This window comes from Acomys minous (genome assembly GCF_964271855.1).
Source record: "Acomys minous genome assembly, chromosome: 19".
Lineage (NCBI taxonomy): Eukaryota > Metazoa > Chordata > Mammalia > Rodentia > Muridae > Acomys > Acomys minous.
Genome location: NC_140499.1, coordinates 60,416,201 through 60,433,959, shown reverse-complemented (window position 1 = coordinate 60,433,959; position 17,759 = coordinate 60,416,201). Strand labels below are relative to the sequence as shown.

Sequence of the window (17,759 nt, the reverse complement as noted above, 5' to 3'; positions counted from 1 at the left end):
AGAGAGCACACCATGGCCTCAGGCCCAGCTCACCAGAGAACGCACCATGCCTCAGGCCCAGCTCACCAGAGAACGCACCATGGCCTCAGGCCCAGCTCACCAGAGAACACACCATGCCTTAGGCCCAGCTCACTCACCAGAGAATGCACCATGGCCTCAGGCCCAGCTCACTCACCAGAGAATGCACCATGGCCCCAGGCCCAGCTCACATGAGAAAGCACCGTGCTCCCATACACTCTGCCAGCCCTGACATGACTCTTCCCTAAAAACATGTTTCCCACACTGGTGAGATTACGTAGTGGGTAAATGTGCTTGCAGCCAAGCCTGACAACCCGAGTTCAATTTCCAAGACCCACATGGTAGGAGAGAGCTAACTCCTGTAAGCTGTCCTCTGACCTCAGTGTATGCAGTGCTCCCCCATATTAAATAAATGAAAAGCCTGAGAAAACCAGGACATGCCCCCAATGAGGATTAGTCAGTGCTAAGCACTTTGGAGAGCCAGAGCTTTCAGAGCAGAGAAATGACTCGGGGCATCTAGGCTGCCTCACTTCTGAGGGAGGCGAGTGGCCTGTGGCACTGGGCCGCCTCTGTCTATGTATATGTAGGCCCAAGTCTGGAATCAGACAGGTCTGTGGCCTGGACCAATCTGACATCAGCACCTAAGAGGCTGCCACCAGTGGAGCCTCTGCCACACTCAGTGGCACAGGCAATGTCCCCTAATTCCTCGTGGCCAATGCATTAAGCAAGTGCCTTATGGAGAAAGTGAGGGCTTGAGTGGTGTGCACAGGCCTTAGTCAGCGGGTAGTAGAAACTGGAGGAGTCTTACGTCATGTCCAGGGCATGGGCCAACCAACCCACAGCCTCGGGCATCTCCCTTAGGGTCCTCTAGTGTTGGCCATCTTTGTGTCCCTCTTGTCACAGCTAAGGCCAACCAGACTCCAGCTCTTGAAAGACAGAGACATGGCTACTCACTTGAGGTTCCAAGCCTATTTCCAAGCCCTGTGCACCGGGCTTTGCTTTGTAGGTACCGGGCACCAAGGACGCCTATTAAACAAAACCTTCTCAGCTAGTCTCCTGCCCCAGTTACTTGTTGGTGCCTCAGAGACCCAATGGGCCTTGCAGAGGCTAGGAGAACTGACCGGAATGGCCCCTGGAGAGGCCCACACAGTCACCAACATCACACAGGAAGGGGTAGACTCTCTTTCTGCCTAGCCCACGGCCACTCCCCACAACTCCTGCTCCAGGGAAAGCATCTTCCTGATGTTTGAATCTCCCCTCACTCTTCCCCGAGGGTGACGATGATGCCAGTAACTGGTGCTTGCATCCTGCTTTTACTGAACAGAAACACTCTAGACATTATCTTACTAAACCATCCTTAGTATCCTGTAAAGTGGTACTGCCATTTCCATTTTGGGGGGTAGGGGGAGGAAACTGAGGCACAAACAGAAAGACTAGCTTCCAAGGTCACATGGATCACAGGCCGGGGAGTCGGGCTCCGGACCACAATAGTCTGGCTACAGAGACCACACCTTTCACCACTATTACCCAGGGGTCCAAGAACCATGGTAACCCTGTCCAGGGCAAAGGGAGGAAGCAGACACCCTGTGATTCCAAATCTTTCCAAGCATGGGGAAAAAGCCAAGGCTGCCACCTGGATCTTGACGATGGCTGGAAGCAAGGTCCTGAGGAAATGGGAACGCTCGGCTAACTTCTGACGAACAAGGAAGCCGCGGAGACGGGCCTGGAGCTGGGTGACAAAGCCAACATTGGCCCTCCACAGCAGCTGTCGGTCGTGGGCAGCGGTGACCTTGGTGATGACAGACTGTGGAGACAGGAGTCCTCTGGTGGGTAGGAGCCTCTTCCCACGCACACTCACCCACCCCGGCGGGAACCCTGCCAACCTGAATCTCCTCCCAGGTTAGAAAGGAGGTATTGAGGTGGCAGCTGGGCGGACGCTCCCAGGTCCCCTGGAAGGTCTGCAGATGGAGGTAGTAGGCGGTGCCATCCTTCATGTCATGTTGAACCCAGAAGGCTGTGTCCCCTGAGTAGAGACTCAAGTAAGCCAAGAAGGCTCAAAGGAGGCACGAGGCAGGCAGCATGGAGGAAGGTTAGGCCAGGGCCATTACCAGGACATCGCTTCTTTGCCATGGCGCTCTCCAGGGCCTGCTGGTAGCTGGTCGCGCAGTCAGGAACTACCCCTCGTAGGGCCACATTGGGGTTCCTCAACACGCGCTCTGTCTGCGCTGCCTTGCCTTCCTTGATGGCCTGATTGATGGCAGCAACTCCAAGGGCTACTGATGGGCATCAGGAGAGAAAAGTCAGTCCTTCTGGGGTCCCTCCCGTGAGCCCTGTCCTGTCCAGTGGGGCCAGATTGAGGAGACACACAAAGCCACCATGGCTGATGGGGGGGACAGGGAGTCTCTGGGGTGTCAGAGCTGTACCTAGGAGGCAGCTGCCTGAGGAGAAAGGGTGGCAGTCAGGGAAGGGCTCCCCGTAGGAGGTAAGTTCTGAACTCTTGACCATTTCCCGCCCAGCTGTGTGCCAGGAAATCTACTCTTTGGTCCAAGCACCCTCCTGCTCCAATTCTGTCCTGCCTCTACGTGCTTGTTGGTTTCTGTCAACTTGACACAAATCTAGACATATGTGGTAAGAGGGAATCTTTTTATTTGTTTATTTGTTTGTTTGAGACAGGGTCTCTCTGCATCAGCCTTGGCTGTCCTGGACTCACTTTATAGCCCAGGCTGGCCTCGGTGGGGCATTTTCTTGACTAATGATTGATGTGGAGGTCCACTGTGGACAGTATTGTCCATGGGGAGGTGGTCCTGGGGTATATAAGAAAACACACTGAGCAAGCCACAAGGAGCCAGGCAGTGAGCAGCAAGCTTCTAGCTCTCTGCTCTGGTTTCTGCTTCCAGGTTTCTGGGCGGACTTCCTTCAGTGATGGACTGGGATGTGGAAGTGTAAGCTGAATAAACCCTTTCCTCCCCAAGCTGCTTTTATCCAGCAGTAGAAAGCTAACTAAGCGGCTTCCCACGGCTGCTGTTGAGCCCCACTCTGCCCTCCCAGGGCCTGGCTGCTTACTTCTCTGAGCGGCGGCTGTGTCTTCATTGGCCCTGGCCACGCCCCGCCGGATCTCCTCCAGCCACAGCACAGCTCCAGGATCTCCCGTCACCTGGCAAATGGCAGAAGATGAAAAAAGACAAGAACCCAAACTGGTATCTCCAGGCTCCCTCCCACAAGCCCAGCGGAGGAACCAAAGTACAAGCAGACACCGGGGCAGCAGGGAAGGCTTTCTCTGTGGCTCCCTTGGATGGCTGCCAGGCTCAGGAGGCTCTTTTCTTACTTGGCTCTCAGAGTCCTGAGCCTTGACTCAGCTTGGCCTCAGGGCTCTCTACAGCTCTCATACCCTTAGTATCCAGCACCTTCTAAGAGCTCCATCTCTGGGCTCTGTGTCTCAGTCGTGCCTCAGGACATCTTCCCCACAGCCCTCCCGTGTCCCTATACCTCATTCACAGCCCTCAGCCAGATCCTGGCCCTGACTGCACTTCTTCTGGCTACACATTTCTTTTCTTTTCTTTCTTTTTTGGCTACACATTTCTTATCACCAAAAAGTACCAGGAGAGTCTGTGTCCACAGGTCAGGTAAGCTTGTGCTTTGCTGTGGTGAGTCTGAAACCCAAGCCCACGCCACACTTTCCTCCTAGTCATCTGTGAACTAACATCTTATTGAGCACTGACTGTGTCAGGTGCCTGCCTGTCTTTCCTTTTTCCTTTTCTTTCTTTTTTTTTTTTTAAGATTTTTTTCAAGACAGGGTTTCTCTGTATAACAGTCCTGGCTATCCTGGACTCGCTTTTGTAGACCAGGCTGGCCTTGAACTCACAGCGATCCTCCTGCCTCTGCCTCCCAAGTGCTGCCTGTCTTTTCTAACAGAGTCCATAGCCCAGCCCAACCTCAGACTCACTGTAGGTATGAGTTACCAGGTACTGTTCCTAAGACTTTTCTTATGAATTAATTAAAAAGGCATTATTTGGACTGGAGAGATGGCTCAGAGGTTAAGAGCACTGCCTGCTCTTCCAAAGGTACCGAGTTCATTTCCCACCAACCACATGGTGGCTCACAACCATCTGTAATGAGATCTGGTGCCCTCTTCTGGCATGCAGAACATTGTATACATTATAAAACTTTAAAAAAAAAAGGGCTTTGTTTTTATGTAGGTATATATGTATGTTTCTGGGTGGAGGTAGGTACATGTGCACACAAGTGCCCTGAAGAGCGTATTGGATCCCTGTATCTGGATTGCAGGTGGTCGTGAGCCACCTGATATGGGTGCTGGGGACTGAACTCAGGTTCAGGCACCCTTAACCGCAGAGTCCTCTCTCCAGCCTCCTCAGGTAATGCCTGTGAGGCACATCAAACAATAAGGGCCAGGCTTGGTGGCGCACGCCATAGGAGGCAGAGGCAGGTGGATTACTGTGAGTTCCAGGCTGGCCTGGTCTATAATGCAAGTCTAGGACAGCCAAGGCTACACAGAGAAACCCTGTCTCAAGAAAACAAACAAACAAACAACAACAAAAACAAAACAAAACAAAAATGATACAGAGTAAAACCTCAGTGAGTGCAGGGTGAGACTGCAGGATGCAGCTCAGTCACGTGGCTCAGGGACCTAGGTCTAGGCCTCATTCTGCTGCCTTACAACTCAGGGTGTCGGCCAGGTGTGGTGGTGCCCACCTTTAATCCCAACACCCGGGAGGCAGAGGCAGGTGGATCACTGTGAGTTTGAGGCCAGCCTGGTCTACAAAGCGAGTCCAGGACAGCCAAGGCTACACAGAGAAACCCTGTCTCAAAAAATGAAAAAAAAAGGGGGGGGGGCTGGAGAGATGGCTCAGCGATTACGGGCACTGACTGCTCTTCTAAAGAACCCCCGGTTCAAATCCCAGCACCCACATGGCAGCTCACAACTGTCTGTAACTCCAAAATTTGACACTCTTATATACAGACATCCATGCAGACAAAACACTAATGCACATAAAGGTAAAATTAAAAACAAACAAACAAACAAAAACAATTCAGAGTGTCAGTTCAAATCCCTATTCCTTTGTTAGCTCACTGGATTTGTATGGGGCAGGAGAGAGCAAGGGTGGATCGTGGAGTTAGTGTTTTACAGCTAAGTACACACCCATGGGGTGCTGAAGGATTGCTCAAGATCAGGAGATCCGTGAGGATCACAACCGTGAATCTAGTCACCTCATTCTCACACTGTCCGGGAATAACGTCCACACTTTGCCATGACAACCAAATCCTGCCTGTGCCTCACTGAGGAAGGGTCTGTATCTAGCACGGGGCTGGAAGAGTTTCAGAGTTCATGCTGGGCACAGCTCTGCCCAAGGCTGACCCACTTACTCTAGTCTCTAACCCAGCCATCTCTCCCTAAGCTTACCTTGGCTTTCTGCCTCTTGGCAGCCACGAGGAGGAGATGATACCGAGGCGCAACATGAAGGCTGACATCTTCCAGGCCGGCCGCTGGGAGCAGCAGGGCGGACAGAGTCTTTTCAGGACAGCCCTGGTGCAGAGCCTCATTGATGAGGCTGATGGCGAGGACCTCTGAGGAGGATATCTACATGAGCTGCAGCCCCAAGCTCAAGACTAAGGGGGAGGGGGGCGGGGTCATCTGAGGGGGCCACTCACGATCTGTCTCCTCCTGGACCTGTGCATTGACCTGGCTCACGGCGGCCTGCAGGTCGTTCCAGCTCAGGAAGGCTCTATCTGCTCCTCGGAGCTGTCGTGCCTTCACCAGGGCATCAAAGTAACTAGCAACAGAGGAATGCTGTGAGTCCACACTCAGTCACAAGTGCACACTGTGCATACTTAAGCACACAGCTACAAGTGGAGAGAGTTTTGAGTCGGTTCCTCCCCAGGCCACCGTAATTTCCAGGGTCTCTTGTACCTTCCCAGGCCGTTCCAAGCCCCCTGTGTGGAACATGGAGCCCTTCCAGCCTCAGAGCCATTTTTCCTCCATACTCTCACCTCAGAGCTCACCCACTCTCCAGGCCTTTAATGACTTTCGCTAAATGAATCCCAAAGGCATACACTTCTCTCCCTCAAAGGCCCTGGGGATTCCCAGGATCTCCACCTGAATGCTAGTCAGGATCTTCTGGAATACCCCAGCTCACTTCGGTTGCCTCAGCCTGCCCCTTCCGGATAAACATCTGTTGAGTCATCTCCCACTCGGTCCCCTCTGCCACCAAGCCCTGTCAGTTCTGCTTTCAGTTCTACGTTCCCATGCTGCCACTGCCACCGCCGCTGCCATCTTCTTCCTATTCCTGCTGCTGCCACCTTGGATCTAGCAGCATGCCTCAGAGGCAGCCCTGCTGCTCCGCCTGGGCCCAGGCCCTGTGGAGGAGTCTCAGCACGGCAGCCAGAACCATCTTGGTAAAGCAGGTCAGATGGGCTCCTTCCTTGCCAGACACCCCAGAGCGTCCATCCTTGCTTGAGGACATGGGCTGGCCTCTGCTAGCCCACCCTTTTCCTACCTCCCTCTATTTGGCTGTTGTGAGGTAGCCATTGTTTTCAGCCTTTTACAATGCTGGGAAGTTAAACCAGCGCCTCAGCCGTGCCACGCAAGCACTATCCCTGAGCGCTTCCCAAGCCCTTCCCGATGCTCTGGGAGCACAGCTAGCATGCTCTCCCGTCCCGAAGAGCATCATGGGAATAACTCAGGCTCTGTATGTCCTCCACAGACCCTCTTCCTCTAAAGCTGTCCCTAGCTACATTATGTGACTAGGAAATCTGCCCCTGTCCTGTTTCATCTGGCCCGTCCAATCATGACTCCTGCTTCTGTAGATGCTTGCTGAGAGCAGGGACTTGGTTTTAGTCACTGTTTTCAACACCTAGAGTGGCACCTGGTGGTGTGTAGGCACTCGAACATTTGCTCCAAAAAAATGGGAGGGAGATGACCTTGTGCTCCCCCACTGGGAGTGTGAATGGAACCAGGGGGCTGGGACTAAGAATTGGCATCAGACAGAAGCCTACTGGCCAGTGTGAGCCACACCAAGCTGTCTTTTCACTTCTGACATGTGGCTAAAACCTTCTCACTCACCGTTGGGCATTTTCTTCTTCGACCTGGGCCAGGCCAGCAGCAGGGTTCGCCAGGTTGCCCCAGAAGGCACAGGCATCTCCAGCTTCCAAAGCACGGTTAATCAGGACCACAGCTGAGAGCATCTCCACAGCCACAAAGAGTTCCTCCTGGCCCAGCTCCTATAGAGGAAGAGACAGGAGGGGAGATGGGGGGACTGTTGGAGGCAGCCTTCTCCAACATCTCACCTCCATCGCCAAGTCCCAGGAGCTCCATTAACTCACAACAGCACTCACACCCAACACCTGGGCTGTATTCATCCCCTAACAGCCCTCACACTCAACACTTGGGCAGCATTCATTCTGCTAACAGCACTCACACCCAACACCTGGGCTGCACTCCTCAGCTAACAGCACTCACACCCAACACCTGGGCTGTCTTCATCCACTAACAGAACTCACACCTAACACCTGGGCAGCACCTCTCAGCTAACAGCACTCACACCCAACAACTGGGCTGTATTCATCCCCTAACAGCCCTCACACTCAACACTTGGGCAGCATTCATTCTGCTAACAGCACTCACACCCAACAACTGGGCTGTACTCCTCAGCTAACAGCACTCACACCCAACACCTGGGCTGCACTCCTCAGCTAACAGCACTCACACCCAACACCTGGGCTGCATTCATCTGCTAACAGCACTCACACCCAACACCTGGGCTGCACTTCTCAGCTAACAGCACTCACACCCAACACCTGGGCTGCACTCCTCTGCTAACAGCACTCACACCCAACACCTGGGCTGCACTCCTCAGCTAACAGCACTCACACCCAACACCTGGGCTGCATTCATCTGCTAACAGCACTCACACCCAACACCTGGGCTGCACTCCTCAGCTAACAGCACTCACACTCAACACCTGGGCTGCACTCCTCTGCTAACAGCACTCACACCCAACACCTGGGCTGCACTCCTCAGCTAACAGCACTCACACCCAACACCTGGGCTGCACTCCTCAGCTAACAGCACTCACACCCAACACCTGGGCTGCACTCCTCAGCTAACAGCACTCACACCCAACACCTGGGCTGCACTCCTCAGCTAACAGCACTCACACCCAACACCTGGGCTGCATTCATCTGCTAACAGCACTCACACCCAACACCTGGGCTGCACTCCTCTGCTAACAGCACTCACACTCAACACCTGGGCTGCACTCCTCTGCTAACAGCACTCACACCCAACACCTGGGCTGCACTCCTCAGCTAACAGCACTCACACCCAACACCTGGGCTGCACTCCTCAGCTAACAGCACTCACACCCAACACCTGGGCTGCACTCCTCAGCTAACAGCACTCACACCCAACACCTGGGCTGTACTCCTCAGCTAACAGCACTCACACCCAACACCTGGGCTGCACTCCTCAGCTAACAGCACTCACACCCAACACCTGGGCTGCACTCCTCAGCTAACAGCACTCACACTCAACACCTGGGCTGCACTCCTCAGCTAACAGCGTTCATGGGCAACACTTAGGATGTATCTATTCACCATCAGCAATTTATGCTTTATACCTGGGGACGTTTACTATGAACAGTCATGAAGACTTCACACAGTGTCGTCGTAGTTTTCATAACAGGCCAAATGAGGCAGGCACCATTAACAGCCCTCCTTCCCACACAAGCCTGTAACTCATAATGTGGGCTAAATGGGGCGGCAGAGCCCACTCTCCACATGTGACCTCTGCCAACAGTCTGCTGGTCCCCATGTCATATCAAACTTGCACAGACCCAGTTGTAGGGATGAATGCCTGTGGTCCCAGGACTCAGGAGGCAGAGGCAGGACAATCAGGAGTTCAAGGCCACCCTTGGCTATATAACAAGTTCAAGGCCAACACGAACTATGTGCGATCCTATCTGAAAAGGCCAAAAAAGACAGAACAAGACAGACAGACAGACAGACAGACAGACACACACACACACACAGACAGAGAGAGAGAGAGAGAGAGAAAGAGAGAGAGAGAGAGAATGTGTGAATGAGAAAGAGAGCGTGTCAGACAGTAAGGGAACTGTACAAGGCCCTGGGCAGAGAAGGCAAGTGGCACCTCACACTATGCTACACAGCATGAGGCGTGGGCCCTCTTTCTGCCTCTCTTCAAACACCTGCCTAGGCTGCCCCTTTGTCTGGAGCACTCTTCCTGTATTTTACAAGGAGAGCTGCAAACAACAATATTGACAGCTAAAACGTACTAGCTAGGTCCATCTCTAAGCACATATACTAACTCCCAGGGTTCTTGAAACAATCCTATGAGGTTGACACCACTTACAAAGAAACTGAAAAGCAGAGAACGTAAACGAATTGCCAATGTCACATATCCACAGAGAAGAAGCTATATTTGGCCTTTGACCTCTCATGTCCATAGCCTTCAACACTCTGCTTTCATATCTTAGTGTTTCTGTGGTGCTACCCAGTTACTCAGCCGCTGCCCCCTGCCCTTGCTGAAGACAGTGTCTGGAGTAAAGGTTCTGAGAACACCTGCTGTTCGAGGGGGTCCCTGTGGAGTCTCCTCCAGGAAGCCTTCCCAGACTTCCTCCAGCACTGCTTGCTCTCTTTTCCTGGCTCCTGCTGTAAAATCATCTTCTACCTGCATCATTTACTCTTCTCTCCAGCTCTACCTGACCCTCGGGTGCATTCTAAGAACTCCTGCAGCTGACAGGGTTGACCCTAAGCGAAGCTCACGCCTCACTAACGGAAGCGCTGTGTGGACAGGCATGAGGTGGGGCAGCCTGGCGGTTAAAGCACGCCCTGCCAGTCAGCTGAACAGGCAAGCACTGAGCTTCTGTGCCTGCCCCCCTTCCCCACTTCTTAGCGCTAAAGCGGGAAGCCAGCACTTACCTGGTAGGGCTGTTGTCGGCACACACACACACACACACACACACACACACACACACACACACACACACACACACACACTGCTGCTTGCCTGATGCTCCTAGGAAGCAGCCAGACCATCCTAACTTCTGGCCAACAAAGGACCAGCTAGCCCTGTCCCCACAGCTGCTTGGGGCCCCCCGGAGCTCACCCCCTGTCGCTGCTTCTGGAGCACAGCCAGCTCCTGCTGGTACACAGCAGACGCAAAGGGGTACACTGGGGGCAGCTGGGCTTCAGGGCACATGAGTTCCTGCACAGTGTCCGCGGCCACGCCCCTCTGGATGGCTTTGTTGATCCGCCACACAGCCTGGAGCACTGCAGAGGAGGACAGCAAGAAGCCACACAAGCTGAGTGCTCCCTGTTAGCTGGGCTGTCCTTACCAGCCAGGCTCTGCTGGGGCCTGGAAGGGAAATGGCTTTGTCACACTTCTAGAAAGCCATTCTCCCAGATTCAAAATGCATTTCTAAATGTTCCAGAGGAAAGGGGGGGGGAGGGGGCATGGTGAAAGAGAGGCTCTGTGGAAGGCAGGGTGTTAGTTAGGCACAGGAGTTGCTCAGCTTAGAATGAAGAAGAAAGTGGCTGTCACAGCGGAGGTGCGTTCCTAAGGCAGCGAGAACAAGAGTGACAGGTGGCAGTGGTGCATAGCTAAGATGAAGTGAGGCAAAGGGCTCTGGGGACCAAACCCTAGTGACAGTGCAGAGAAATAAAGAGCCAGCTCCACTTACACTACAGCTGAAAGGGGCCCCAGCACACAAGTGTGGTTGCTTTACATGCTCTGGGGCTAGTAAAATGCCAGCGGAAATGGACAGTGGCTCCAAGGAGCGCACAGCCTTGTGGGGAGGAAGAAGCATACAAAAGACCTGCAGTGCCCAGCTGTAGAGGCCATGGTGGAAGCGGCCTCACTCCAGTGTTATGGCAGTGTAGAGGAGGAGGGATTCTGACTGCGAACCAGCAGACTTTACAGAGAAGCCTTGGAGACAGCTCTGGAGAGGTTTTTGCCTGCCTCTGACAGGGGAAATGTGGGGGGTCCAGAGGCCGAGGAAGAGCAGCCTGTGTGGCTCAGCTGCACTGGGTGACAGGGCAGCTGAAAAGCAAGGAAGGCCAGGTGGCCGTGGCATGCACCTTCAACCCCAGCACTTGGAAGACAAAGGAAGGCGGATCTCTGTGAATTGGAGGCCAGCCTGGTCTACAGAGCTATTTCTGGGATGGCCAGGGCTGCATAGAGAGACCCTGTTTCGAAAAACAAAACAAAACGAAAAAAGAAGGAAGGAAAGAAAGAGAAAACAAAAGAAAGAAAAGCAAGGGGAGGACATCCAGGTCTCGTCTGCCAGGCCCAGGGGATGCGACCAAAGTGTGGGCTAAAGAAAGAAACAGCCAGGGAGGGAGAGATGGCTCAGCAGCTCAGAGCACTTGACGCTCTTGGGGGGGGGGGGGGCGGCAGGATTCTGTTCCTAGCGCCCACATTGGTGGCTCATAGCCATCCATAACTCCAGTTCCAGGGGATCTGATGCCCTCTTCTGGCTCCCATGGGTACTGCATGCAGACAGTGCACAGACATACATGCAAGTAAATCACTCACGGACATAAATATATAAAAAACAAATAAATACTATTTTCCCCCCCACGAAGCAGGGTTTCTCTGTGTAGCCTTGGCTGTCCTGGAACTTACCCTGTAGACCAGGCTAGTCTTGAACTCAGAGATCTACCTGCCTCTGCCTCCAGAGTGCTGGGACTAAAGATGTGCGCCACCAACCACCCAAATAAATAAATCTTTTTAAAAAAAGATTTATTTATTTATTATTATGTATACAGTGCTCTGCTTGCATGTACTCCTGCAAGCCAGAAGAGGGCACCATATCACATTACAGATGGTTATGAGCCACCATGTGGTTGCTGGGAATTGAACTCAGGACCTTTGGAAGAGCAGGCGGCGTTCTTAACCACGGAGCCATCTCTCCAGCTCCCAAATAAATAAATCTTAAGGGGGAAAAAAAAGGATGAGCCAGTTGGTTGTGGTAACTCACACATGTAACGGAAGCACTTGGAAGGCAGAGGGAACAACATGATTTGTGCTCCAGGCCAGCCTAAGCTACACAGTAACATCCCATCTCAAAAACCAAAAACAGAGAGGTGACGCTTCTCTCCTGAGAGATCCGCACCATGGTCTCACTTGCACTCTGGCAACAACAGTCGGGAATGAAGTAGGCTCACAGGGCCAGCAGGCAGGCAGCAGGCAGCAGGCAGCAGCAGCCTTGGGGGCGGGGGGAACTGACGGACACCCTTCACACCCTGTAGCTGCCCCAGCACTCTAGGTGTCTTCATTTACACCTTGAACACACAATTGTGTGTATGTGTGTGTGCACGCACATGCATGCATGCATGTACACGCATGCACCACATGTGTCTCATGCTTGCAGAAGTCAGAAAAGGCATCAGATTCAGTGTGGATTCCCTGGAACTGTAGTTACAGATGGTCGTGAGCCACTATGCAGGTGCTGAGAACTGAACCCAGTTCCTCTGGGAGAACAAGTGTTCTTAACCAGTGAGCCATTTCTCCAGCCTTGCATGTTTTTTTTTTTTTTAAGGACACTGAATTGTGTGGTTTTTTTTTCCCTTATCTGAGAAGTCATATTTCAGAAGCCAAAGAAATATAAACAGGCAGAAACAAAATTATAGACAAAGTCCCCAGAGGAAGCCTAGTCCTGATTGGCAGCAAGATGTCATTATTTTTCGTTTGATGTGTCCCTGTAGGGGGTGCAGAGGGCAGAGGGCAGAGGGCAGGAAGGGTCACGGTCGTTGCTAGGCTTGGAACTGGGCAGCAGTTTGCCTTGTCCAATACATATGCAGGTAAAGGAGTGATGCAGCTTGTCTCTGCTGCTTTGTAGGTTTTTCTTTTTCCCACTCTTTATCACTTACGTTTTACCCCCTATCACTAGATAGGAGACAGAAGGAGAGAGGAGAGAGGAGAGAGGAGAGAGAGAAAGAGAGAGAGAGAGAGAGGACTGACTTACTGGCTTGTTCTTGATCACCCTTCTCATTGGCTGCAGCCACACCAGCCTGGATCTCCTCCTTTTCTAGAAGACTCCACAGGCCCAGCTCCTGCAAGGGGGCAGAGGCGCAGCAGAAGAGAGCCCCAGGCCATGAGTGTGTGTCAGGAGCTGCACTGCTCAGCCTGCCTCTGCTTTTAGGTAGAAGGACTTGGCTTACCTAACTCTAGCACTCTATCTTTATTTATTCATTAAAAAAAAAAAAAACACCAGCATATATTTAAAATAACAACAGTCAAGATGCAAATATAAGCCTGCATGTCTTTAATCCCAGCACTAGGGAGGCAAGAGGCAGGCGCATCTCCATGAGTTTGAGGGCAGCCTGGTCTACAGAGGTGAGTTCCAGAATAGCCAAGGCTACACAGAGAAACCCTGTCTCAAAAGACCCAAAAAAAAAAAAAAAAAAAAAAAAAAAAGAGCCTGCTTCAGTGAATGAGGTGGAGAGGTGACAACATCAACTTTGGGTCTCCCATGCACAGGCTTACACATCTGCCCTCCCCGATGTGAACACACATATAGGCATACACTCATACCACAGACACATACACATAAAAAAAAATATGGGAAGAGGGATCAAAGCATTGAAAACAAAAAATAAAATCGATAAATCAAGACCCCCACCCCCAATTCAGCGATGGGGAGCATAGCCGTTAGCCAATGGACTGGCCTGGTCATTCCCTCTCAGTCTGAGGGACTCTAAGCAGACCCCAACAGCCTGGTCCACAAGGCTTTGGGATAGGGGTGGGGGTGACTCAGCCATTTAAACATGGAGTCAGTGATGTCATGCACATAAGAAACCATTTGCCACCCTCCAGGCAGAAAGGAGCTAGCCAGAGCAGACCTGTGACTTCTGCTCCCTGTCTGAAGTCAGCTGTTCCAGGTACCAGTCGGCCAAATCTCTTCTCACCCCTCGCAGGGCCAGGACAGGGTCCTGGAGGGCCTCAAGCAAGGCCCCGGGGCTCTGTCTCTCCAGAGCATCATCCACAACTTCCAGAGCCCCCTGGACTGAAAAGCAGACAAACCCCAAGTGTGTGACACTTCCCCACTGCCATCCCCAACCGCTCCTGAGTGTCTGCCTTCCTCCTGCATCCCCAAAGTTGCCTCTATCCTTGACCTCTGACACACAGGGCCCATGTGGTCCAGGCTAGACCTTCCTGTTGCTCTTCACAGGCATCCTGTCTTACTGTCCCAGACCCCAAGAATGCCCTGGTCCTATCCGGCAAAGGTCCTCTCACTGTGGGCCTTCAAGTGTCCCCTTTGCCCACCGTCTTCCCTACCCCGTTATCCTGCTTCCTTCTTTTCTTTCTTCCTGATTCCTTTTCTTTTGAGAAAGTCCCACAAAATGGCCCTGTGAGGCCTTGAACTCTCAATCTGCCTGCCTTAGCCTCCTGACAGCCGGGATCATAGGCGTGTGGTAGACTTCCTACCGAAGGACCCTAATCCAAATACCTGCCCCCAGCACTGCGAGGTGAAAGGCTGGTCCATCTGCCTCTGTCTTAATACTTCTCTACTCCCACAGGAGCTCCCTGGTGTGGCCTCTTGGCTGTGGCCGGACAGCAGGGCTTAGACCCCAGGGCAGGTGCTGGCTCACCTGGCTCACTAAACTCCGAGCTTCCCAGGCTCTGCCAGTCATCTCTTACCGTTGGCGAGGTTGATGTGGCCCTGGATCTCTGCCTGGGTGAGGCAGGACTCGTAGACGTCCTGGTCCTGATCATCATCCTGCAAAAGTGAGGTGTAGAAGGAGACAGGGGTGGGGTGGGGTGGGAGTGGGGGTGTGTGGGGGAGAGTAGACAGGCAGTGTAGGCAGTGCAGTCTCTTCCTCCCTATCCTGTCGCTTCTGTAGACCAACGGCCAGGCCAACACCAGCCTGCTTAGGACTGAGGAGAACTTGGGCTCTGGCCCCAGGCACTAACAGCTAAGCCAGTCAGCCTGTGGACTCTCTAGTTTAGTCTCACCTTGTGCTCCATCTCAGAGCCACTCAGCTGCCTAAGGCTCGTCCCTCCAGGCCCTCCTGCTCAACAGAGATTACCCTTGGCCACGCCCTGGTTCTCTAAAGTCACCGGAGGCGGACGCACTGCAGTCCTAGCTCCACCTGAGCCTCCCCAGGCCTCTCAGCTTATTGACCATAGAACCCAAGGCTTCCCCTTACGTGGTTTCTGGCATTGGCAGCCTTCTCCATCTTGGCTACGGCCAGAAGCTCTTGGTAGACGGCTGCCAGAGGTTCCCGAAGGTTCCCCAGGAGAGCGTTCGGATTCTGCAAGGCCGCCAGGGTGTCCTCTGCCACCCCTCTCTCCACTGCATCATTGATGGCAAGGATGGCTGCGTGGACTTGGAAGGACAGACGGACAAGGTCAAGAAGGCAGAGAGGACCCAGCCCAGAGCATCAGGGCATAGGTCGCTACCGCGCCAGGGAGCCTGACCCCTCTGCCTGTGAATAGGAGGTGCCAGAGCCCACCCAAGGGCCATGAGGCTTGGAGTACAGCCCCCCCCCCCCCCCGCCAACGCCACCCCATGCTACTCCAGGCCAGAGTCCAGCCTTACCTGCAGCCTCATCGGCTGAAAACTCGTTGGCCAAGATGCCTCCAATCTTGCTGAAGGCTGGTAACTGGAGGCCATATTTGGCCAGCTCAGAGGCAATGTTGCTGAGTTCCTCAGCTGCAGTGGTAACAGAGTTGATCTTCGTTAGGCCCAGAACCCCCAAACCCCTGCTTAGTGTGTAGACGAGAGGAAGGGACTGGCTTACCTGTGAACTTCACTTTCCCATACAGGTCATGGATCTGAGGGGCCAGCCCCAGCCGGAAGAGGAAGAGGCTGGGAAGAGTGAACAGTATTAGGACTCGCTGGGATCCACTAATTTCCACACATTGTCCACAACAGGTGTGTAAAATGACCATGGGGGACCCAGAGGTGAGGAGCACCTAGCGCTTGCCCTCCAGTCCCTCCAGCACACGGGGATAAACCAGCCGAGACAAGAGCCACGGAAGGGAGTAAGATGCCTCAGGGAGTCTTGGTAACTGGGACGGCTCCACAGCGGACACACTGCAGGGCAAGTCACAGGGCGAGGATGGACAAGAGGAAGATGACAGCAAATAAAACCACCGAGGCCAGAAACGGAGACAAAGAATAGCACGGGAAGGGAAGAAGAGGCATGAGGAGATGACATGGTGGACACAGGAATGGGCCGGTCCTGTTCTATGACGCAGCCAACTGGCCAACTGGAATGCCTGCCTGTGAAGAGAACCAAGTAGCCTCCCCGCTTGCACTAAGTAGCTTGTGTCCTGGTTCTGGTCCATTCCATTCGTGACCCAGCCACAAACTAAGGACTTTACCCTGCTGTCCCTTCACCTCCAAGCCTCACACATAAATGTGCCCACAAACATATGGACGTAAACACCCACGCAGATATCTAAACCTCCGCTACCCTCTCTCCTTTCCGCTACATCTATTGCTACGGACTGAGCCACCTCGGGGAACCTGGCTGTCAAACGTCAGGTGCGTCTCACCTGAGAGCGTGAATGCAATAGATCACCCGAGGCATGTTCTTTTTGTCGTAGATGTCTGTGGTCTCCGGGAGGAAGATCTAGAGGAGAAAACACACAGATGCTGCACGTTGGGAAGGACAGCACAGAGGAGGGCAGTACAGTTAAGGCTTCCAAGCTGGAGCAGGAAAGGAGGCTCCTGCTGAGCAACGCACCCCTTTCTCCAACCAGAGCTGTGAGCGCCTGCAGCCCAGGCTTCTAAGCCAGTTTTTATAACCATCCTCATTTGGCCCAATGTTTAAAAAAAAAAAAAAGGGTGGGGGGCTTACAAAGCTAAGACACAACCAGTTACACACTTAGTCCCAGACAACAGTGCTGGGGAGCTGACCCAGGAAGGGCTCATGGCCCACAAAGGCACTAGGCATGGCACCGTCTTTTAAGCCAAAGGCTTCTGATTTTAGAAACCACTTTCAGAACTGAAACCTGGGGCTGGAGAGATGGCTCAGAGGTTAATAGCACTGGCTGCTCTTCCAAAAGTCCTGAGTTCAATTCCCAGCAACTACACGGTGGATCACAATTATCTACAATGAGATCTGGTGCCCTCTTCTGGCAAGCAGGTGTACATGCAGGCAAAACACTTTACATAATAAATAAATCAATCTTAAAAAAACAAAACAAAACCAGAAACCTGGGGTTGGAGAGATGGCTCAGCTGTTAAGAGCACTGGCTTCTCTTCCAAAGGACCCAGGTTCAATTCCCAGCACCCACCAGACAGCTCGGTTGCCTATGACTCCAGTTTCAGGGGGGCATCTGACACTCTCACATAGGCATAAATGCAGCCAGAAAACCAATGTATGTAAAATAAAGACAAATAAATCATAAAAATCATTTTTTAAAAGAAGACCCAAGGGCTGGAGAGATGGCTCAGAGGTTAAGAGCACTGTCTGCTCTTCTAAAGGTCGTGAGTTCAATTCCCAGCAACCACATGGTGGCTCACAACCATCTATAATGAGATCTGGTGCCCTCTTCTGGTGTCAGGTGTACATGCAGGCAGAACACTGTATACATAATAATAAATAAATAAAACCTTAGAAGGAAAAAAAAAAAAAAAAAAAAAAAAAAAGAAGACCCAAAAGCCAGGCATGGTGGTGCACGCCTTTAATCTCAGCACCTGGGATGCAGAGGCAGGTGGATCTCTGTGAGTTTGAGGCCAGCCTGGTTTACA

General features: G+C 52.7%; 1 protein-coding gene across 2 annotated transcripts in view; it reads right to left on the bottom strand.

Annotated features, from left to right (window-relative positions):
• The window catches only part of IQGAP3 (IQ motif containing GTPase activating protein 3), a 48,778-nt gene that overhangs the window by 20,531 nt on the left and 10,488 nt on the right, over positions 1–17,759 (bottom strand). For both annotated transcript variants that reach the window (XM_084769863.1, XM_084769864.1), the window contains exons 5-19: positions 16,559–16,635; positions 15,799–15,866; positions 15,597–15,710; positions 15,205–15,383; positions 14,696–14,774; positions 13,897–14,060; positions 13,020–13,107; positions 10,160–10,323; positions 7,097–7,254; positions 5,686–5,807; positions 5,438–5,601; positions 3,082–3,172; positions 2,127–2,294; positions 1,902–2,041; positions 1,652–1,822 (exon numbers count right to left, since the gene is read on the bottom strand). In XM_084769863.1, coding sequence (XP_084625989.1) covers positions 1,652–1,822; positions 1,902–2,041; positions 2,127–2,294; positions 3,082–3,172; positions 5,438–5,601; positions 5,686–5,807; positions 7,097–7,254; positions 10,160–10,323; positions 13,020–13,107; positions 13,897–14,060; positions 14,696–14,774; positions 15,205–15,383; positions 15,597–15,710; positions 15,799–15,866; positions 16,559–16,635 — 1,947 coding nt within the window. The remainder of the gene's footprint in view (positions 1–1,651; positions 1,823–1,901; positions 2,042–2,126; positions 2,295–3,081; positions 3,173–5,437; positions 5,602–5,685; positions 5,808–7,096; positions 7,255–10,159; positions 10,324–13,019; positions 13,108–13,896; positions 14,061–14,695; positions 14,775–15,204; positions 15,384–15,596; positions 15,711–15,798; positions 15,867–16,558; positions 16,636–17,759) is intronic.